The 24,012-nt window shown below is 39.2% G+C and overlaps 1 protein-coding gene across 4 annotated transcripts in view; it reads right to left on the bottom strand.

The window, feature by feature from the left end:
* The window catches only part of MLIP (muscular LMNA interacting protein), a 182,039-nt gene that overhangs the window by 28,796 nt on the left and 129,231 nt on the right, over nt 1-24,012 (bottom strand). For 2 of the 4 annotated variants that reach the window (XM_030198970.1, XM_030198972.1), the window contains one exon: nt 6,341-6,463. The exons of the other annotated variants lie outside the window; for them this stretch is intronic. In XM_030198970.1, coding sequence (XP_030054830.1) covers nt 6,341-6,463 — 123 coding nt within the window. The remainder of the gene's footprint in view (nt 1-6,340; nt 6,464-24,012) is intronic. 4 annotated transcript variants of the gene reach the window in all.

Genomic DNA, 24,012 nt, shown 5'->3' with positions numbered 1-24,012 from the left:
CCATGCTCCCTTTGCCCCGGAACAGGAAGTAACCTGTTCCGGGGCAGAGGGAGCATGGAAACGAATGACACTGAGCGGCACGCGGCACTCACCCAGCGGCGTGCACCCAGGGCAACCCCCCCCCCCCCCCCCCCCTTGGTACGCCACTGCATATGGATTTTTCTTTTAGGAAGATATCCAAACCTTTTTTAAACCCCACTAAGGTAACTGTTTTTATCACATTCTGTGGCAATGAATTCCAGAGTTTAATTACATGTTAAGTGAAGAAAAACTTTCTTTTATCTGTTTAAAATTTACTACTTAGTAACTTCATTGTGTGTCCCCCAGTCCTAGTATTTTTGGAAAGAGTAAACAAGCGATTCATATCTACCCATTCCACTCCACTCAGTATTTTATAGATCTCTATCATATTTCCCCTCAGCCATCTTTTCTCTAAGATGAAGAGCCCTAGCCACTTCAGTCTTTCCTCATACGGTAGTTGTCCCATCCCCTTTATCATTTTTGTTGCCCTTCTCTGTACCTTTCCTAATTCCACTATATCTTTTTTGAGATGTGGTGACCAGAATTGCACACAGTATTAAAGTGCGGTCGCACCATGGAACAATGCAAACGCATTATAACATCCTCATTTTTGTTTTCCATTTCTTTCCTAATAATACCTAACATTCTATTTGCTTTCTTTGCCACCGCTGCACACTGAGCAGAAGGTTTGAACGTATTGTCAATGATGACACCTGGATGCTTTTCCTAGTCGGTGACTTCTAATGTGGAACCTTGCATCATGTAGCTATAGTTCAGGTTCCTCTTTTCCACATGCATCACTTTGCACATTAAACGTAATCTATCATTTGGATGCCCAGTATCCCAGTCTCGTAAGATCCTCTTGCAATTTTGCACAATCATCTTGTGATTTAACAACTTTGAATAACTTATGGAACTGTATACATCTCAAATTAAAATTTGGAGTAATTTAAACTCCATCCTGATGCATTAGGATACCACAGTACTGATGTAAAATGGTAGAAACAGGGACTCCAAGTATCATAATGTGCTGTGGGGGGGAAGTTTATAAACTAGGGGGCCTATGCACTATGTCCCATATGCCTCATATGTGTAAAATTTCCATTAGCACACACTAACCCTTAGTAAAAGGGCCCCTAAGATTGGCCAAAATCACCTTCCTTACTGTGTCTCTTTGCAGCTCTGTAACTCAGTTATAATAAGGATGGGGGAGGGGTGATGTATTTGATATACCACCTTTCTTATGTGCAGATACTTTCTCTGTCCCTAGTGAGCTCACAGTCTTAAGTTTTTAGTATCAGGGCTAATGGATGGTTAAATGACTTGCCAAAGGTCACAAGGAGCTGCAGTGGAAATTAAACTCAATCCCAAGGTTCTCAGCCCACTGTGCTAGCCATTAACCTAGTCCTCTACTCCTTAGGTTTCCTCCTTCTCCTACTACTACTCCTACTACAGCTGCTCATGAGTTTTGGGATATAAGTTTAAGGAACCCTTTTACAAAGCGGTGATAGATCTACCACCGCTTTACCGCATACCAAATCGGGACTACCTCCGAGCTACTGCAGGAGCCCAGTGGTAGTTCCCACTTCCAGTGTGCACCACTTCTGGCATGACAAAAATATTTTTTATTTTTGTAGCACCGGGAGTTACCACAGGAGCCATTACCATCACCTAAATAGGTGGCAGTAAGGGCTCCCCCCCCCCCCCCCAAAAAAAAATGGTCATGCACCAATCCCTATGGTTAGCACAAGGCCATTTCTTTTTTGAGGACAAAAACAACTTTTTTACCTACTGTGGTAAAAAGGGTTCTCGGAGCACGGAAAATCCATGTGCCAACGTCACCACAGGCCCCCTTTTACTGCAGCCAAATCTGTTCTCTGCAACGCATTATGACCGTTGGAAAATCACTTTAGTCCCTATTTAGCATGTTATGCTAGGAGTTGTGCTGTAATTACGAGACCTTTGTTAAGTGATGGGGGTATTCCCAACATTTTTGACAGATAATGTATGATGCAGTTAGCTATACTTTCTGTGGTGGTGTTATCTGTTCTGCACTAGCTGCCATGTTAACAGTTAATGCACAGTATCTACCTCTCACTGCAGACAAACACATTCCATGGGACATTTACCCCTTCAATGTCCCAAAATGCTAATTTCCATGTCAGATGTTTAGTACAGAAATTTTCTGAAGAAACTCTTAGCTCAGACCTGTGTTGATAGTACATGAAAATTCTAAGTTAAAACAACCTGCATAGCTCAGTAGGCCCTTTTATCTCCCTGTACTTCTGTGACCCAATGGATAATAGGGGTAATTCTATGACAGGGCATCTACTATAGGCATTGGTTATGGTGCCTACTGTAAGCCTAAAAGGAAAGTAAGCACCTACTTTTCTTTACAGAATACTTGTATAAGTAGCAGAGAATGCACATATATCTACTTACATCAGCCTTATAGCTGATATAAATGCCCAAGCCTAGACATGTAAACTATAGTATTCTATGAGCTGCAGTCAATATGGCACCCTGAGTAGCTGACAGAATTGTATTTTGGATCCAATGATGATGAAAATAAAAGATAAAATGAGAGTCTTTCTCTCTGAGCCCCTGCCAGATCCTCCCCCTCCCCCCTCCCCCACCCCAATTTAAATATAACATTGGCTGGCTCATTAATGTTTTGTCTCTGGTATATCACCTCTCGCTTAAACTATTGTAACTTGCTTCTCACGGGTCTCCCACTTAGCCCTCTCCTCTTCAATCTGTTCAAAATTCTGCTGCACGACTAATATTCCGCCAGTGTCGTTATACTCATATTAGCCCCTCTCCTCAAGTCATTTTACTGGCTTCCTATTTGTTTCCGCATACAGTTCAAACTCCTCTTATTGACCTGTAAGTGCATTCACTCTTCAGCTCCTCAGTACCTCTCCACTCTCATCTCTCCCTACATTCCTCCCCGGGAACTCCATTCACTGGGTAAATCTCTCTTATCTGCACCCTTCTCCTCCACTGCTAACTCCAGACTCCGTTCGTTTTATCTTGCTGCCGGTACGTCAAGCTCCATCTCTGGCCATCTTCAAATCTAAGCTAAAAGCCCACCTCTTTGATGCTGCTTTTAACTCCGAACCCTTATTCACTTGTTCAGAACCCTTATTTTATCATCCTCACTTTAATATTCCCTTATCTCTTGTTTGTCCTGTTTGTCTGTCCTAATTAGATTGTAAGCTCTGTCGAGCAGGGACTGTCTCTTCATGTTCAAGTGTACAGCGCTGCATATGTCTAGTAGCGCTTTAGAAATGATAAGTAGTAGTAGTAGTACTTCATCACAACTGCATTTGTTGTAATATGTAGTCATTTATTGTCATGGATATGACAGCTATGAATTTTAGTCTTTCTCAAAAGCAACATCAAAATAAATTGGACAGTTCTGTCTGACCCCAAATGATTCCCACTATGCCTTACAAGCATTTATAAATCCTTCCTGTTTTGCCCTAATAAGTACGAATACTAACTGAATTCTAAGTAAATCACCATTTTACATTCAGAATAAATAAAGCACAGTTAAACTATAAAAAGAGTTCAATATACATACAAAATATCGATTTTAAAATACCCCATAAAAATGTGTCCACACTACCTTAAAACAAACCACTGTATATTCCTTTTCTAATAGAATCATGGAGTACTGTTAAAACCAAAGATTACAATCAATGCCTTTCAAATAAGCAGGGGAAAACAGTAGGCAAGTACTGCAATAAGAAAGAAAATAGCACACTCTTTTTAAAAGAGTACTTTTGTTGTTGTTGTTTTTTGTAAGTGCCCGAGGACATGCATAAAATAGCAAGTCCCTCATCAGCATCCTTAAAACATCGATTGCCTCTGCACGCAGCATGGTCTGGTAAAGAGTCAAGAGTCTGGAAAATTAATATTTTTGGGCAAAGAAGCTGGCACTGCTGCTTTAAAACTAGTTGAAACCAGTCCCAATTATGCTGAATGAATATGATTTGAGGACTGAACTGTTTGCTCCTCGTGGTCTTTTTCCCCTGCTGTCAATCAGCAACTTTTCACCAGCACTTAATTCATTAAGGTCAATTCTAAAATATGTAAGATAAACACTTACTGGCTACATCACTTTCCAAAATATAGATTCTGCTTCAAAAGCTACAAGGTGAGAAGTGTTTTCTGATGGTTTTCATGAACAAAAAACCTGTAGACCACTTTATAGTAACTACATAGATGCATCAGTTCATAATATTCGATAAAAATGTCCCCATGAAGTTGATTGCCAAAATGATAGATAAATGAAGTGTACTGAGGTTTGCTGTATTTAAATTACTGGGGTTTGTGAGTCTAGTTTTTCATCACACAAACCCACTTACAATATGTTTCTACAAATGAGACAATACAAATGCAGAGTAGTAATGTCAGCATGTTCACCTCACATGCTAACGTCACCCACTGTTCTACTATTGCTGGGATAAACTGAACGGTTACTTCAACAAGGTAGCTGAAATCTATATTCAAAATACTATCATTCTGAAATCATTCAAATCTAAACCATGTCAGAGTGCATAGGTCAACATGAGTTTTAAGCATGAATGTCTCTCTTTAACTTTGTCAGCATTTAATATGTGGGATTTGATTATGCCACTGAGGTCTCAGATCAAGCATTTAGAATTAGTTATTGCTTCAAAGTGAATGCATATCTCAGGGAGTACGAATACATTAGAAAAATAAAGTGACCTACAGTGGCATTGCCATGGGTGGGGGTGGGGGGATGGACCTCCCACTTTAGGTTCAGGTCCTCCAACATTGCAGCACCATTGCTATGGTTGATGGGGAATCTCCAAGCCCTGACAGTGGAAGAGGTCCTCCTCTGACAGCAGGAACCTCCTCAAAGCTCGCGGTCAGTAGCATTTTCCATGGGCCACTGCCATAACCCTCCCCCTATGAATGCTCAAATTTCACACATGGGCAAAAATTGAGTATATACCAAGGGGAGGGGGGCACTGGTGCAGTGGCAGCCCATGGAAAGTCTACCGACTGCCAGCACTTGGGAGTTTGTGGCTTCTGGAGGAGATGGTAATGTCTCTTTATACAATTTGGTTGGCAATATCAGATTTAGGTAAAACTTTAATACCAGTGCTTTAAATCTTTATCTGTTCAAATCAGGATGGTTGAGGAACAAGTTATATTTCATAAAAATGAGATTGCTAGAATTAATACTGATAAGATTAATTTTGATCAGACTATACAGAAAATTCAAGAAGGTCAAACAACTTTGATTAATGATTTATCAGCACTATGATTTAAGATGGAAAATCTAGAATATATGGTAAGAAGTACTAATTTTGAAAGTGTTGCATTTTGCAAGGGTACAAAGACTCTTAGCGAAGATCTTCTCAAAGCATATATTGGATGTTTTTCAGATTGCTCAGAAAGACTTGCCATCTATTGTAAGAGGTGATTATTTTCCATCTAAGAGCATTGTATCAACATGGACACATATTGAAAAAATAAGGAGCTCTATTAACAGATGTAAAAATAATATAAAGAAACATTATTTTCAAGTTTCTTTATGTCTTGATATACCACTCAAGTGTGAACTGAGTGGTTTACAATTAAGGATTAACAAAATCTAGTATAAGAATATGGAAAAGAACTACAAACACTGATAGGAAAGCAATAGTCAAGGAAATAGTGTTGTAACATTAGAGGCAGAAAACACACGCACACACTTCAGTAGCGGCTGATACCCTGGTCCCCAAGAGGGGCAGGCAAGAATTTAACCAAGTCCATATGCCTTCTAGTTCTATAAAAGTTGCCAAAAATTATAAACAAATGTGGGCATAGACCCAATTTGCGCATGCAATTTAATTGGATAAGGAGCTAATTAGCACCAATAATTAGCTTTTGAACAAGCAATTATTGGCACTAATTAGATTTAATTGGCATTTACTTGCATAAATTTAGGCATGGGATCCGTGCCTAAAATTTACAAGGGGATGGTCATGGGCCTAATGGGGGCATTCCTACAATTACCACGTATTATTATAGAATAACAGGGGTAGCACCTAATGTAAGCACATACATTTGCTCCTTGTTTCAGTTGGTGCAAATGGCTGCATCTAACTTTAGGCACAAATCCTGGGAGTATACACTATTCTATGAAACTCACCTAACTTTAAGTTCAGCTTATAGAATAGCACTTTGTTTGGTGCCATATATAGGATCTAGCCCATAGAGTGCAGCTTAGTTGAGGAATGCATCACAGAATAGAAAAGTTTTTAATGCCAGTTTGAAATTTGAGTGATAGGGTTCTAACCTCAAGGGTGTTGGCAGGGAGTTCCAACGTATAGGGGCTGTTATACTGAAGGTTCTTGTTCGAATGGCATCTAGAGCTATAATGCGGAAAGAAGGAATCTTTAAGTGGTTTTGCTGCAATGACCTAAGAATTATGAAGAGGTATAGGGAGTCAGTATGCGAGAAAGATACAGTGGTTTTCTGCAAAATATACTGTATTCAGCCTTAAAAATCAGTCCTTTAGAACCAAATGTAAAAAATCATTATATAAATGGAGCAGAGAGCCATATAAATAATAATGAAAAGGCTGTAATAGGACAATAGACTGAAATGTGAAGTATTCCACATAGCACTTTCAAAGTTAATAGAGCCACTCCAAAGAGCTAATTGTACCATATAGCATTAACAAATTAATTAAAACAAGTTGTTTGGGCAGAAATACAACTGAGGTTGGGAAGTTCTTAAACATTAGTAATATCTCAATATAAAGCATAGAGAAAGAGTTAAAAACTCATCAATGACTGCTCTGACTATGCTTATGGCTCTTAAACAGTAACCACGAACATGAGTTCTTCCATGGTCAAAATGTATATAAACTATTTTAAAACCAAATATTAAAAATCACTTGTATAAACTTAGATTGTGAGCTCTCTAGGGACAGAGAAAGTACCTGCATATAATGTGTACAGCTCTGCATAAGTCTAATAGCTCTATAAAAATGATTATTAGTAGTAGTAAAGCAAATAGAGAGCTCTATAGACAATCAAAAAACTGTGATAAGACAGTGGTCCAAAGAGCTAATTATACCATATAATATCAACAAATTTAGTGGACCTCCTCCAAAGTGACAAATTAATTAAAACAGGTTGTTTGGGCAAAAATGCCACTGTAGTTAAAAGATTCTTCAAGGAGACAGCAAAACTCCTCACTAGATCCTTCATCGGTAGTCCATTATTGACCCAAATCTAATCTTGGTATAGCCCCAAAAGTTGTAGAAAAAGTGGTCTTTAAATAACTTTGGGGCCCTTTTACTAAGGTGCATAGGTGCCCACGTGCATCAATTTGGAACTACCGCCTGGTTACCACATGCCCCGGGCGGTAATTCCATTTTTTACTTGCGTCCAATACGCACGGCAGAAAATATTTTTTATTTTATACCATGTGGTGCTAACCAGGCGGTAATCAGCAGTGTACATGTATTAATGCTTACCGCCCGGTTAGCGCGTGAGACCTTACCACCAGGTCAATGGGTGGCAGTAAGGTGTCAGGCCGAAAATGGACAACCTCTGGTTTTAATTTTGCTGCACATCCATTATCGGCAACCAAAAAAGCCTTTTTTACAGGTGTGCTGAAAAATGGGCCAGCTCACATCCAAAACAGGTGCCTACACCAGGGCAGGCCATTTTTCGGCATGCCTTAGTAAAAGGGCCCCTTTGTTTTTATGTTGACCAACTATTAATATTTAATACTCCTAAAACAGATTTCCATTCTAACCACAGTACTGAAACCACAGTTGCCTCACTTATAAGTGATCTCCATTCTGTCCTTGACAAAGGTAACGTTGCTCTTCTAGTCTCATTGGATCTTTCGGCAGCTTTTGACTTAGTAGATCACTCCCTTCTTCTCACAAGTTTGCAAGTGAAGGCTTGACTGCGAATGTTTTGGCCTGGTTCATTTCCTTTCTTTCTGGTAGAATCTTTTGAGTTGTCACGTCTACCACCCCTTATAGAGACTTTTCACTTCAATGTGGTATTCCTGAAGGCTCAATATTGTCTCCTTTGCCTTTTAATATTTTCATATGTCCCCTGGCAACCCTTTTATAGGATCACAATATCCATTTCTTTTTTACACCGATGATATTCTTATTCTTTACCCAACCTCTCCTTTTTGTCCAGACCTAGTCCCAAAACTACTGTGTTAGCTTTGGAAAATTGGATGTATTGCACAAAACATCCAAAATCTGAATAGGAAAGAAGGTCATTTTCAAAAAGAGGGAAATGTCTACCTTTTTTTTTTTTTTCAAAAATACCGTTTCAATCAAGGTTTTGTGCTTTGTACTTTTTTTTTACCATTTTCAAAAAAAAAAAAAGTCCAAGTGAAAAACATAGAAAATCAAGTCATTGGAAAGTAGGAAGGACCAACATTTTTAGTGGACTGGTCCTTCACACATCCCAGGAGAGCAATGGGGCACTGCAGTGGACTTCAAATAAATGCTTCTAGGTACACATCTCACCACTGCTCCCTTATCTTGTCTGCTGAGCCCCCCAAAACCCATCCAAAACCCACTGCCCTCAATTGTACACCACTACAATAGCCCTTATAGGTGAAAAGGGGATCTATATGTGGGTACAGTAGGGTTTGAGTGAGTTTGAGAGGGCTCACATTTTCTACCAGAAGTGTAACAGTAGGGGTAGGTATGGGCCTGGGTCCACCTGTCTTCAGTGCATTGCACCCACCAGTAGACTACTCCAGGGACCTGCAAACTGCTCTAATGGACCATTAGTCCATTAGAATTTCAAGCATGCTGACTTTAGTAAAATGGGTGAATACCTGAGGAAGGAGCTGATGGGCTGGGAGGACATATGAGAAGTGGCAGGGCAGTGGTCCAGGCTGAAAGAAGCTACATAAGTACATAAGTAATGCCACACTGGGAAAAGACCAAGGGCCATTGAGCCCAGCATCCTGTCCACGACAGCAGCCAATCCAGGCCAAGGGCACCTGGCAAGCTTCCCAAACGTACAAACATTCTATTCATGTTATTCCTGGAATTGTAGGTTTTTCCCCAAGTCCATTTAGTAGCGGTTTATGGACTTGTCCTTTAGGAAACCGTCTAACCCCTTTTTAAACTCTGCCAAGCTAACCGCCTTCACCACGTTCTCCGGCAACAAATTCCAGAGTTTAATTACACGTTGGGTGAAGAAACGTTTTCTCCGATTTGTTTTAAATTTACTACACTGTAGTTTCATCGCATGCCCCCTAGTCCTAGTATTTTTGGAAAGCATGAACAGACGCTTCACATCCACCTGTTCCACTCCACTCATTATTTTATATACCTCTATCATGTCTCCCCTCAGCCGTCTCTTCTCCAAGCTGAAAAGCCCTAGCCTCCTTAGTCTTTCTTCATAGGGAAGTCGTCCCATCCCCGCTATCATTTTAGTCGCCCTTCGCTGCACCTTTTCCAATTCCACTATATCTTTCTTGAGATGCGGCAACCAGAATTGAACACAATACTCAAGGTGCGGTCGCACCATGGAGCGATACAACGGCATTATAACATCCTCACACCTGTTTTCCATACCTTTCCTAATAATACCCAACATTCTATTTGCTTTCCGAGCCGCAGCAGCACACTGGGCAGAAGGTTTCAGTGTATTGTCGACGACGACACCCAGATCCCTTTCTTGGTCTGTAACTCCTAACGTGGAACCTTGCATGATGTAGCTATAATTCGGGTTCTTTTTTCCAACATGCATCACCTTGCACTTGCTCACATTAAACATCATCTGCCATCTAGCCACCCAGTCTCCCAGTCTCGTCAGGTCCTTCTGTAATTTTCACAATCCTGTCGCGAGTTAATGACTTTGAATAACTTTGTGTCATCAGCAAATTTAATTACCTCGTTAGTTACTCCCATCTCTAAATCATTTATAAATATATTAAAAAGCAGCGGTCCTAGCACAGACCCCTGAGGAACCCCACTAACTACCCTTCTCCATTGTGAATACTGCCCATTTAACCCCACTCTCTGTTTCCTATCCTTCAACCAGTTTTTAATCCACAATAGGACTTTTCCTCCTATCCCATGTCCCTCCAATTTCCTCTGTAGCCTTTCATGAGGTACCTTGTCAAACGCCTTTTGAAAATCCAGATGTACAATATCAACCGGCTCCCCTTTGTCCACATGTTTGTTTACTCCTTCAAAGAATTGAAGTAAATTGGTCAGGCAAGATTTCCCCACACAAAAGCTATAAATATGGCCACAAACCTTTATGTAAGGAGAGTAAATAAAAGCAAGAGAAAAAGGAAACCGATATGATTCTCCAAGCAAGTGGCTGAGAAAATAAAGAAGAGGAACACAGAGAGGAATACCGGATGAAACTGAAAGAAGCCAAGAGAGAGATACGTCTGGCGAAAGCGCAAGCGGAAGAACAAATGACTAGAAATTGTATTCTATAACAGAGGGAGGCTCAAGAGAATGCCAAAACAAAATACTTCTTAGCACATAAATTCAGTTGTAATCGTCTAGGAAGCCTTAGTCCGGAAACTAAGAATTAACCCTTACTTAACAGAATCAAGCAATATGCTGGTAGTAATGAAATTTAGATTGCCGTTATTTTAAAGACATAGTAGAAGAAAAAAAAATTTTGCCTTAAAGGAGCTGTCGTATTAAGTGTAGAATTGACAGTTTTAGCTTTCATATGAACACATAATGATTACGGCGGTCTATCTGAGCTAGTACATTAACTCCCTGGTTCCTTACATAATAGTTTCTAAGAACTTCAATATATTTGATTAGATAAAATCCTATCCTGATTAATTATACCAGCATAAAGTTTTTATGTGCTGCATAGCCCTATTTTCAGTAGCTGTAATGTCCCATACTTGGAGTGAGCGGTAAACTCAAATTAAGCACAGAAAGCACACTTTCCTTCTGGTTTTTCTATAACATCTACATTAACATTAAATCCTTATAACAATATTCTGTAAACCCGTATTTATCCTTGATTCTTGAAATATGTTCTGGTTCTTTTCAAACTCTTTACAGTATTATTGCTAAATCATATTAAAAGCTGTACTTTTCAGAAGCAGTTTTTTAACCACAATGTTTCCTCAGACTGTGCTGACTTCCTGTGCTAGCCATGCTGAAACGGAATCTAATTCGTAGTAATGTGTTTTCTGCCTTTGGGTAAAACGGTAACTTTTCACCCCCCCCCCCCTCCCTCAAATGCTAAGCCTGTTCTGTTCGTAATCATTAGGTATTGTATTTGGACTGCTTGATTTAATATGTTATATACTATAAACTTGAGGCTTATGATGGAGGAATGACACGTTTTAATCTGCTTCTCTAACCTGCTTTGAAACAGCCTTTCTGTCAAACAGGAACATGAAAGTTTCTATTCTGTTGTTATAACATAGCCTTATTAAGGAACCATATTCAGAGCTGTAAAAGCATTTCAGTACAAGGGCCGTACAGCTGGAAACGGACAAAACATTAACTTATGTGCTTTTTCCAAATGATTGCTAGTCTTGATCTGACTTTGAATAATTTTATAGCCACCGGAAACCACAGGAAACCACAAATAATTGCTATTGTATCTTTGCCTTCTCAGTTTATAAGTGCATAGTTTCCCCGTAGCCACTTCAGCTACACTTCCGGGTTAACTTTTCTCCGCATAGACCCCGTCTCTGCCACTTTCGGCACCTTTCTGCCATACTCACTATATATGAAACTGTTACTATGCTCTAAGCCTTCCACCTTTGTATTTCGTGTTTGTTAAAAGTCCCAAAAGTCCTGCACTAATCCTAACAGTTATCTGCGTTAAGCTCCCGTGGTTACTGCTTCTCTAAGTAAATTTGCCACAGCCTCGGCTGTAAGACTTTTAAATTTATCTCACTTCCACCTATACTTTCTCCTTGCAAAAGGTTTCTTGTCCATTATACAGCATTCTCCTGTGCCCCGGCTCTGTGATTTGTTTTCCAAGATATCTGGACTTCAGAAGCATGCTCTTCTCCTTCATGTATTATCAGTGTTTTATACTATGACTTATGGCTGGCTGTCAAACTATACGGCCATCCTCCGGTCTGATTAATGCTTTTTCTTCTCCTTTTACAGTTGTAATTTTAAATTTGTACTTGTACTAGTAGCTGTTATCACACCCTTTTAATTTACAATTAGTTTTGGGACAATTTTATACTTTTAGTTAATAATGCTTAAGGTTTGTCATTTATTTTCCTTTTTGACATTTGCTTTTGGTCCCTTCTAGCTTGTGTAATCGGTTCTGAATTCACTTTTATATTAATATTTCCTGTTGACGATGCCAGCCAATGTTTCTTTCTCCCTAGCTGTGCATAATCTTTATATATAATTGCTGAGGTTTTCCTGAATTTGTAGTTTGAAATGGGTATTTATTGTGACATAATTAGGAAACATACTTTTACAGTTTGCTGTTTAGACGCTATATAGATTATATCCTGCTCCCGTTATAAGCTAGGGGCTATGCTGTCCCCGCACATTAGCTTCTATTGCTTGCACTATCTATTTTACTGTTTGTATTATGCTGCATTAGATAGGATCTTATTCACCCTCTAGATAAGATTCTCGTATGCTTTGGATCTCCGATACTCATATAGTTCTGGTTTCTTATGCTCTATTTTAATGGTGTACTCGTTTAAAAGAAATATAAGCTACAGCCCCTGCACCGTACTATCGTGTTAGTTTTTTCAGGATGCTTTTTAATACTTTTTAATCTTCGGTGAGCCTGACTATATTATAACGTTATCTACAGGAAATACTGCACTTCCTCGCTTGCATTGTGGTTTTCGTCCTCCGACTGCATACAGCCTGGACTGGCTTATTTTAAACACTTGTAATAATGAGCTATGTTATAATATTTCCTGATGAATATTTCCACGTCCTAAGAATGACAATCGCTTTTAAATAATATGGTTCTATAATGAATTAAATTGTGTAAGTCTTTATAACAAATTTTCTGTTTTTACTCGACAGCATTGTAAACTAGGATCCAACACAGACAGTTGCTTGAAATTACAATGGTTTATTGTTACATTAAGAGCTAGATACCCCTTGTATAACTTATATGATAGTAGGAGTATTATGTACTATATAGCAGCATTTCTTTGCTTTTACCTTTATAGATATGCATATAAAATATGTTTTACCTTTCCGATTGAGAAGATGATGGCTGCGTACCATGAGAATACAGCGTTGCTTCACTTCTTCAGTTATTTCCTGTTGGTTCTTTATAACCCCACCTTCTTTTTCCTTCTAATGCTGCAGCTATTCTGTTTGTCATCATTTAGACATATTATTTCAGTCACTGACTAGTATGTATGTTTTATGCCATATCATTGGAAGTTCTTGGTGTAAGAATCACATGTTTTAATTTGTTTTTTTCCCTTTCACCTGTTTCGCCACAAAAGCTTCCTGCCATCGCATTCGGGTTTATTTTATTTACTATGTTCCTTTTCTGAGTGTATGGGTATTAATTTGTCATATTTATGGGTATTAACTTGTCATATTTGCACCACGATTCTAGTGTCCTGTTTGAGAATTTATTATAATATATGCTTCTCTTATATTTTCCTGTTTAGATGTTACTTCCAACCTATCCGGTACCCGCCCCAAAAGCATTTAATATGTATTTACCTTTATTTCATTTATTCTAGGGGTATAGCTCCGGACTACACATGTTATAATGTCTTTGTTAATATACATTTTCTTGCCTTTTGTTGAAATCGGTGTTCCAGTTACATATATGGTTATCCCCTGTTACTTTCATTATAGTATGTAGAAGTATCAGGTTTTGTTTAATGTCTATATTTTGTTTCCATACACAACTCCTAACATAACTTTACGGTATTATTTTCTGCCTTACATTACAAATTAGGTAGGTCAGTTTTTACCATATAATATGTACACTTTATTTTTATTTCGTGGCTGGATCCTTAAAGTCTTCTGGATCGGCCGCCGCCCATAAGGTGCCCAAAAGTTTTTTTTCCTGTTACAGGCTAAACTCCTTTTAATGATCCACACCCACCCCTCTTTTCCTTTTCTGAAGTATATTTTAGGGACTCTTCCCTGATACATACTATACCCTTACTCTCATTCCTATTTGTGTTACGCTAGAACCATTGGCTTACGTACCGATGCCCGGCGAAAGGTAAGGGGAAGGGCTTACACCCCTCTACGGGGCAAAATTTTTGTCCCTTGGATGGATGACGGTACCTAAATTGTTATGGATTGGGCCATTAATACCACCCAGTTTTCAGGGTGTGCCCGGCCCCCCAGTCTATAACACTTGCCTCTTTACCAATTAGGCTAGAACCTGTAGCACCGGTACTCCTGAGGGACGCCTCTGTACCGTTTCCTACTAGCTAGTCTAATCAGAGGTCGTAAATTTATAGTTTGATTAATTGAAAACCCAGTGGGAGCTGGTTGAAGCGTTTAGGGTTCTTGTCACAGTTGATGCGTTTTTGATGCGTTTAAGGCTCCTAGCACGTGAAAACTCATTGGGTTACTGCCTTCCGGATTCACTGTACCTTTTTCACGGGTACTTGAATCCCTTGATGGGTGCACTCCCTGATTTAGGGCTCTACCAGTGAGCGTGTATTGTGGCTCCTGGCACCGGGGATGCGTGTATTTTGGCTCCTGGTGGTTGATGAAGCGTTTAGTGGGCTCTTGACTAGAGTGGTTGATGAGGCGCTTATTTGGCTCTTGACCAGAGGCTTCCCTGGAAGGCAGTATTTATACATAGTTGCATACACACTAGCGTATATTCTTATCTTTACCTTTATCTTAATATGAATTCTCTATACCTCTCCTCTGTATGTCGACTAGTATGTAGATCTTTATGCCGACTGATCATTTATATTTTAGACCTCCTACACAGAATTTGAGTATAATAGAAGACACGTGAGTATCGCATGCTCTTGTAAACTATTGGCGTACCGCCCCTAGCTCTTTTCATAATTCTACTGTATTCTCTGAAACCTTGGTCCTAGGACTGTGTTCAAAATCGGGTTCTATAGCGGCTCTGAAAAAAATTATTATATAATTTATTTTCACTATTATACAACTATACAACTATCACTGATACTTATTTTGTCCCGTCCTTAACTTATGGCTTCAAACCACTGGTTCTAGGCCTGGGTTTCATGTATATTTGCTCTAGCCCACAGTTATCTACCTACGTTCTAGATCATTGCTGAAATTCCACCATTGGATATTTTAATCAATATGATCACCCTCACACCACCCCCTCCTGGGGAGAGGGTGCTAAACTTTTCCCGAGCTACAAATCTTTTCCCCCTGCTGAATAGAATGTCAGCTGGTCTTCCTCATACAGAGTATATTACTACTCCCCTGTCTGCAACTGAGCTGAATGGCCTTGTTCTGCGACTCCCGAATATTACTAAAGGAGGGAACAAGTGGCTACTAAAACTACAACAGGCCACTCTAGGGGCAGCTCTTTCAGTAGGAAATATGAAGGCCATATTGGGCAGGACCGCCCATGCTAGCATCACTGATTTGTTCACACAAGCAGGCTATGCTGAACTTGTGACTGAGAATCAGTATGATAGTGCCCCCTTGACAGTGATTAAAGAAAAATTGTTTCAAGAGATACGTACTTCCTTCCCTGCCCAGAAAGATTTCTCCGTCATCACTTCACAACGATGGGAGGTGGGGTCAGAACTGATTGAAGCTTACCTAATTAGGATGCAGCAGTTGTTTCATGATGAGATTGAGGAAAGATTTGACTCAGACAATGCTCTCCCTGTATTCTATTACTTACTTAAACAGACCTTACCCTCTAAGGTCAGGAAGAACCTAGATAAGACGATAGGTTTACAACACATGGAATGGCCACAGGTTCGGGAACATATCCTTCACTATTGTAGGCAACTAATTGAGAATAGGCAAAGAGAGGTCCGCCGGGACCAGGTTTTGCACAGGAATCTCACAATGTTGCAGATTGCTGATTTGAAGACTAAGATGTCCTCTAAGATCAGCCCCTCCACACCTTCTAGTTCTAGCACCCCGTCCACCCTATATTTGCTTTCCTCTCCTCATGGCACTAGGTACCCTGCTATCCTTAGTTCCAGTTCACCTACTACTTGCCCTCGTGTTTACCCTGATTTGCCAGATTATGAAAAACATAACCCCAATTCAGGTATGCTGACAATCGCAGAGGCCTTAAAGCTGGAAACCAGGATTCCCAATCTAGTCCCTATCGCCGTGCTAGTGTGGCATGTTTCCGTTGCCGTCAAATTGGACATTATGCATCTAAATGTCTTCTGCCAGTTCAACATTGGCCCAGAAATCAAAATCGCCCACCCCACCCGTCCATAATGACTAGGCGTATTCCGAACCTGATCTGATTTTGTAGTTCACAGTTACTCATAGTACTCAGCTCCTCATTTAGTATCCAGAAACCATTTCTCTGTATATGTATTGGTGTGATGTTTCTGTTTCTATTACAGATGACATGTTTTTATTTTATATTTCTCTTGGTTTAATTGCAAGTGTATATTAATGGTACCATACAAATGACCTAACTAAGTCAGCAAGTTCTTTAATTTGCTTTTATGCATACGTTCCCTGGGGAGTTCTTATCAACTGCAGGGATGAGCGATCCCCAGAGGATATTCATTTTATGTTTTTTTATATATACCTGAACTGACTTATTTACGCCAATTTTTAAAATGTTTACTGCTTTAACTGTTACGGTGTTTAAATTGATATGACATTTACTTCTTTAGTTTTTTCATTAATATAAAGCCTTCATTTTTTGAAATCTCTCTATGGTATGTGTGATATCTGAAAGCTTTTCATTATTTCCTTGTCTAAGAAAGAAAAAATATTTAATAACCATTATCCGTTTTATGGAATAAATGCGAGAAATATTCCCTTGAACTGGCCATTCGGGGGAGCATTTTGCGTTGCTCATAGATTTTGTAGTGTTCTTGAACAGAGAATTGGTGAAGCTTTCAGACGTAAATAAGGAAAATTATGCATTCCACTTTCTGATTCCTTTCTATTTAAAACAGGTTATCACAATAACCCCTGGAATGCCAACTATTGCGTTTTTTATCTCTCTGCCTTTCACTGCTAGTGTTTGTGAGAAAAAACTGGTATAAACTATTTGTGTGCAGCGGTCCTGGAATGTATGCTTTATGTATTTAACTAACACCTTGCTTCAACTAACTCTTGCCACGTGGTGGTTTTGTCTTAAAGCGATATGCTTCTCCCTACTTCTTTGACCGATTGCAAAGGGTTACTTAAACTCTATGTGAGGGTCAATCAAGTGGCTGCACTTTTTAATGTTTTTTTCCTTCCATTTGTCTTTTTCGAGGAACCTTTTTCTTGCATTGCCATCTGAATATGCCTTGCTGCAATTCAGATGTATCATATTTTGCTTTATTTTTATTTTTTTTTTATTAAGCCTATTTTTATCTTACACCCTTCAGGGTGCCTTTTTTTTAATTTTTTTTAATTTTTTTTAATTTTTTTTTTAATTTTTTCATTCTCGATGCTTTGTTTCTTACCATCCCTCCTTCCTGGCCCCCATTTATACCCACGACCCGCCAAATGGCACTACTGGTCTGTTTAAGTTTTGCCTTTCCCCAGATGGATACAGGATTCCCGTTGACGTCCCTCACCGAGGAGACGACTACTAGCAAAGAAGAGCTACCCGATAATGTATCTGATCTGAAGGCTATGTTGCAGCAAAGAATCGCTAAATTAAAGGACAGATGCACAGACCCCAACATTACCTGGTTTGAGATACGAGACATTATTGAGCGTGAGTTTCAACAGATGCATCGATTGGTCCATGAGCGAAAGAGACGGGCTCTCCACTTACCGGAATTGCAAGAAGCTTTGGCTTCTACCCTTCTTTCTGAATCATCTAGCTCGTAAGTCCTGCTGGCCTCCTGCAACTGAGGGCTCAACCCTTGGTGAATGGTAGTCATTGCAGGTGAAGATTTTATACCTACTGGCCATACATTGCAACGCATTATCCGTGACTTTTGCCTATTTTTGTTCACCATATTCCTGACCCCCCATACATCAATAATTTTATTGTGGGGTTTTTTTGTTGTACCCTTTTCGTTTGTTCCATATCTCTCACCATTGTTATTTGATCATGTCTTCGTAATAATTACCAATCTGTCTTGCACATTATGCAAGCCAGTAGTGGGGATATATTATGCAGATCCCAATCCCTAGTATTAAGAGGGTTGCATTTGAAGCTCTGATCCTTACCAATCAGGAGATATGTATACTATTGTTATTTATGTAAATTGGCTTTTCGTTATTGTACCCTTATGCTTTTGCACTTAATTAGCACTGTTTTCTCCATGTTTACATTGTCTTTCATTTCTCTTGACATCTATATATTATTTTTGCTTATTCAATTCACACTGATTATGCCCACCAAGATATAGCAATGTATCATTCAGGCATACAGTTATTTTGCTTATTCCTTTGCCAGCCTCTGACTCTTGGTGGACTGATTATGATGGTGTATGCCTAGAATAAAGAAATGGAAAGATCCCAGTTTGTACACCACAAGTACGTCTTCAAGATCTATCCAGGCCCAAATGATGTTATCCCCTAAGGTTGTGGCAATAATCTTTACACCTTGCAAACTACTGGACCACAAGTCTTGGGTCCATGTGAAAGATATACGTGTTTACTCAGCCGCAGAACCAGATGTTACCAGCCTAGCCATCTCAAGACCGACCACTTCCTTCAGCAGGCCAGCCTGAAAACCGAGCCCTGTTAGATCTTCCAGATCTCCGTCCAGATTCTTCAGCGCTTCCACCGTCTCAACCATGATCGATGAAAGAGACTTTAGAACTGATACTTAATTTGAGAATTACTGTTGCTGTTTATGGACATTATAGATTCATATTTTGTTTTATTTTCAGTTTAGCAGCAATCCTGTCTATATATTGAAAAGGTTTTGTTTTTTATTTTCCTATTATTTCCTTTATTGTTCTAAATGTTTTTCTAAGAGTTTCCCCGTTATTTCTGCTTATGTAATTTAAATTGAAGTTGATATTGCTCAGATACAAGGGTAACATGAAACCCTAATACTGGCTATGATATCATAATGTAGGTGTAAACTCTGTTAGTATCAACCAGTTATGCATTTGTTTAACTTTGGTGTAGGCTTACTTAAGCTGCATGTATTTCTGTAGGTTTGACAAAGCTCCAAGTGGGGTAACGGATATATGAAATGCTTCCCATACTTCCAGGTCATTATGCATATGTCAAGATCCATGCATGACCTTTGTTAATATTAATTTTTCTATGATTGACCCTTTTTACTGTATGAGGCAACCTCATACTTGCTATCCACTTTTTAGTGCTCATGATTGGATGCTAATGATGAGTAATAGTAAGGTCCAGGAATTCCGACCTGTTTAAGGATTCTGAATACCGACAACCTAAAACAGCCTGCAATCTGAGTACTAACCATATATTTGTTGAGCCACCATAACAATGCTTAATCAAAACCACTATTCCTTCCGAGGACCACTGAGATACATACATTAGATTATCTCCCCATGTACTATGCAACAGATACAATAGAAGCCATAGAAAGACCTGAAAGTGTTTATTAGTACGATCCACCTTAAATTGCTATTACCCACATACCTATACTTCATGAGATTTTGCAGATGAACTCATGGTTTTGTCCCATTCATAAAACCTCTCTCACTACAGGTTTGAGTTAGCCTCAAGAGGGGTAACATCAAGATTAAGGCCCAAGGGATTGGGTAATATAAAGGGAATTCCATATGCCCAAATAATATATCACCTGAGAATGAAGTTTCCTATCTTGCACCATACCTTCTAACAATTTGTAAGACCAAAACTCCCCCTCTCGTTTGATAGCTTACCACCTTCTGGAATGGATGATGACAAGCTTGACGAGCTTTGTGTCACCCCTCTCCAGAGGGGGTGACAAGTGGGGAATGTATAATTATAGTACAGCAAGAAGCCCTCACTGGATGCCCACCGGAAGGGTGGAAGGCCAGATTTTAGGACTCAGGCTGTAAAAATACCAGCTAGATTTAAAAATCTATGACTGGCTGAGCAAGGACTTGCTTTTCCTGCAAGTTAATATGCGTTCTAGTTTAAGATATATCCACTGGAATAGTGGGCCAAGCTACATAGCTTTGTGCAGCTGAAAAGCACTGACTAAGCCTGATAACCTACTAATGGCCTTATAGATGAGTCTTAACAAAATCAGGTACAAATTGAATGTAGCACTTATTAAAATGGAGTTTGTCTTTCTATAAGATGAAACTTAGATCATAAGATAATAGAAAAAGGGGAAGTGAAACTGATATGCTAAAAATAAGATGTTCTGGCAGAAGAGAAAACATGTTGACAAAAGAGGAAGTTGCACAATATTTTGCAAGAGCTAGAACAGATAATTTTAGTATTAGGGAACAAGTTGTTTACAAAAACGGAAGCACAGATGGACACCACAGAGGTTGTGCAATATTAAGCAAAAAGTGTCCTGCCATAGACTCCTATTCAGACAAACTACTATAAAAGGGGTGAGATTTAGACAGAGAGTTGGAACATATCCCCAACGCAGCTGAGGAACGGCAGGGCTCTGTCCAATTGTACCCGAATCTGATAAATGTACTGGGTGATGTACTGAATTGAAGATTTCCATTTTGGTAAGAAATAAAACTAAACCCTCTTTCTAAATTCTGTCTTTGTTTCTAATCCTCCTTTACCTGTCATTTATTTTACACAATTAACTACATACTAGACACTAACTACTTAAAGTAGATTCTCAATAGATTATATGTGAGAACATAAAAGGCCCAGGATATACCTAGATCCAGAAGGACCGAAAGCTGTGGTCATGGGAATAAGATGTGAACTGCGCCTTCTGATGCCTACATGTGAAGACCAGACCCTCTGTACACCTCCGTGTGGAAGGATCCCACGGGGGTCTATAGAGGGGTAGATTAAACAAAATGTAAGGATGGGCGACAAAAATTTCTTCAGGTATATTAGTGAAAGGAGGAAGACTAAAAAGGGAATTGTGAGACTGAAAGATGCTGTGAACCGCTATGTAGATAATGATGAAGAAAAAGCAAATTTGCTAAACAGATACTTTTGTTCTGTTTTCACTGAAGAAAATCCTGCAGAAGGACCACGATTGACTGTCAAAAGTACATATGAGAATGGAGTGTATATAGCACTGTTCACAGAAGAGAGTGTGTATGAACAACTTGAAAATCTAAAGGTGGACAAAGCCATGGGACTGGATGGGATCCACCCCAGGATATTGAGGGAGCTCAGAGAGGTTCTGGCGGGTCCTCTTAAAGATTTGTTTAATAAATCCTTGGAGACGGGAGAGGTTCTGTGGGATTGGAGAAGAGCGGATGTGGTCCCTCTTCACAAAAGTGGTGATAGGGAAGAAGCTGGAAACTACAGGCCGGTAAGCCTCACTTCGGTTATTGGAAAAGTAATGGAAGCGATGCTGAAGGAAAGGATAGTGAATTTCCTGGAAGCCAATAAGTAGCAAGATCCGAGACAACATGGTTTTACCAAAAGTAAATCATGCCAAATGAATCTCATTGAATTTTTTGAGTAGGTGACCGGAGAATTGAATCATGGACGTGCTATAGACATAATCTACTTAGATTTCAGCAAAGCTTTTGGCACGGTTCCCCACAGGAGGCTCTTGAATAAACTTGACATGCTGAAGATAGGACCCGACGTGGTGAACTAGATTAGGAACTGGTTGACGGACAGACATCAGAGGGTGGTGGTTAATGGAATTTGCTCGGATGAGGGAAAGGTGAGTAGTGGAGTGCCTCAGGGATCGGTGCTGGGGCCAATTCTGTTCAATATATTTGTGAGTGACAACCTGGGCCTAAGAAGGCCTTAGGACTGAAAAAATTTTTAAAAAGTCAGAAAAGCACAAAACTCACTAGGGCACACACTGAAGTAGAGAAAATTTTAAAAAATGTGACGAAGGAGTGCAAAACCCACAAGGGAAGGCACTACAAAAACAGAAAGTTTGACACACTGAGCAGAGATCACAGACACGACTTCACTGCTCTACCAAAAATGAAAGATAGCTGGTCCCGCTCTCACACGTCGAGCAGGAAGGCATCCATGCATGCATGGTGAGACACCTCCAAAGTCCTCTTAAAGAGATATTATTCTGGGCAATGTCTGCACCAGGTTCTGTCAAATTACATCACCCATATGTGAGAAACAATGTCCTACTTGTCCTCAGAGAAGGCTCTGATTTGGTACATCTTTTCTAAGATTTCACCAAAATTGAGTCTGCCAGATCTGGACTTCTCAATTTTGATCTATGTGAAATGGAGATCTAGGTACAAGAATAGTACATGCTTATATAAATTATAGCTATTATTGACCCTGAGTCAATATTTACTTTCTAATTTCTTTTTTTTTAGTTTCATATCCACAAATTCTTTAGCTACATAAATGGAGACTTTCAACCCATAGTAAGTTTCCATATATCGAACTAAAAAGACACTGGAGTCTGCTCAGAGAATGTTTGGCTTTCTGCCATCTAGATCTTCTCCTGTTCGTGATATTTTATACATCTTTGGATTTCATACAGTTCAGGTCTTTGTATAATGAAGTGAAAATGAGTCAATATGTTTGTCCAATTCACATTCTTCTGGTAGCCAAAGCTCTTCAGTACATAGTTAAGATAGTGCTTCCTTACCACCATGAAATTACCTTATAGTTTTTTTTTTAATTGAAAATTTTCTTGAGATAATCTCTCAAGAAAAACAAGAAATAAACATTATCAAACAACAACAACATAATAATAATAATAATAATAATAATAATAATAATAATAATAATAATAATACCAAACTTCCAATCCACTTCAAGGTGTGAAGATTTTTACCAAAATAAAATTCTGTAACTGTGAAGGATCCCAACAAAATATAAGAATTTTCACCATAAGTTACCAAACACTTGTAAGGAAATTTCAAGAAGAAAGTAGCTCCCAAAGATTAAACTTGAGGTTTCATTTGCAGGATTGTCTTATGTCTCATTAGTGTTGGTTTGGAAACATCATAATAGGTTGCCCATCTATTGGTATCTTGAGATGATTCTATAATATTGGATACATCCAAACTGTCTGGAGGGGAAGGGAATTGATATACTGCCTTTCTGAGGTTTTTGCAACTACATTCAAAGTGATTTACATATATTCAGGTACTTATTTTGTACCAGGGCAATGGAGGGTTAGGTGACTTGCCCGGAGTCACAAGGAGCTGCAGTGGGAATTTAACTCAGTTCCCCAGGATCAAAGTCCACTGCACTAACCACTAGGCTACTGAGTAGTAATAGAATCAAAATTACTTTGCTTATTAACCTTACGAACACCCTCAGGCATATAATACATACTGCTAACCATCAATGAGTCATAGGATAATTGTAACACATTTTTAACACACATTTTAAATAATATGACTGGAACTAAGTAATGAGTAATAGGAAAATTCAATAGCTGCAAATTGTGATCCTTCTCCACATTCTCTGTAGTTTCCAATCATGAATGGATTATCAAGCTATTTTTATTAACTGCAACAATAGCGGACTGAAAGGACAGAACCTGTAAATCAAACTTCTCCAGATGATAAGTCTATCATCATACTCTGCAATCTTAGCTGAAGACTCTTCTGTAAATCTTAAAAGCTTCAAATTATTCTGCAGGGAATTATCAATTCTAGTTACAATTGACCAAAGATCCTTTAAAGTAATGTTGGCTGTACCCCTCTCGCTCTGGCACAAGATGTTATCAGAAATAGAGCCCAAATTTCCAGATGGCAGTAGTCGTGACTCTGGAACTCTACCTCAGAATGAAAGGGGTAAGCTACAAAAACTAACCTCTCCTCATAATCCCTAGGACCATGAGGGGA

This window comes from Microcaecilia unicolor, chromosome 3 (assembly GCF_901765095.1).
Source record: "Microcaecilia unicolor chromosome 3, aMicUni1.1, whole genome shotgun sequence".
In the NCBI taxonomy this organism is placed as follows: domain Eukaryota; kingdom Metazoa; phylum Chordata; class Amphibia; order Gymnophiona; family Siphonopidae; genus Microcaecilia; species Microcaecilia unicolor.
The sequence above is the reverse complement of the archived record's forward strand: the minus strand, read 5'-3'. Positions and strand labels throughout refer to the sequence as shown.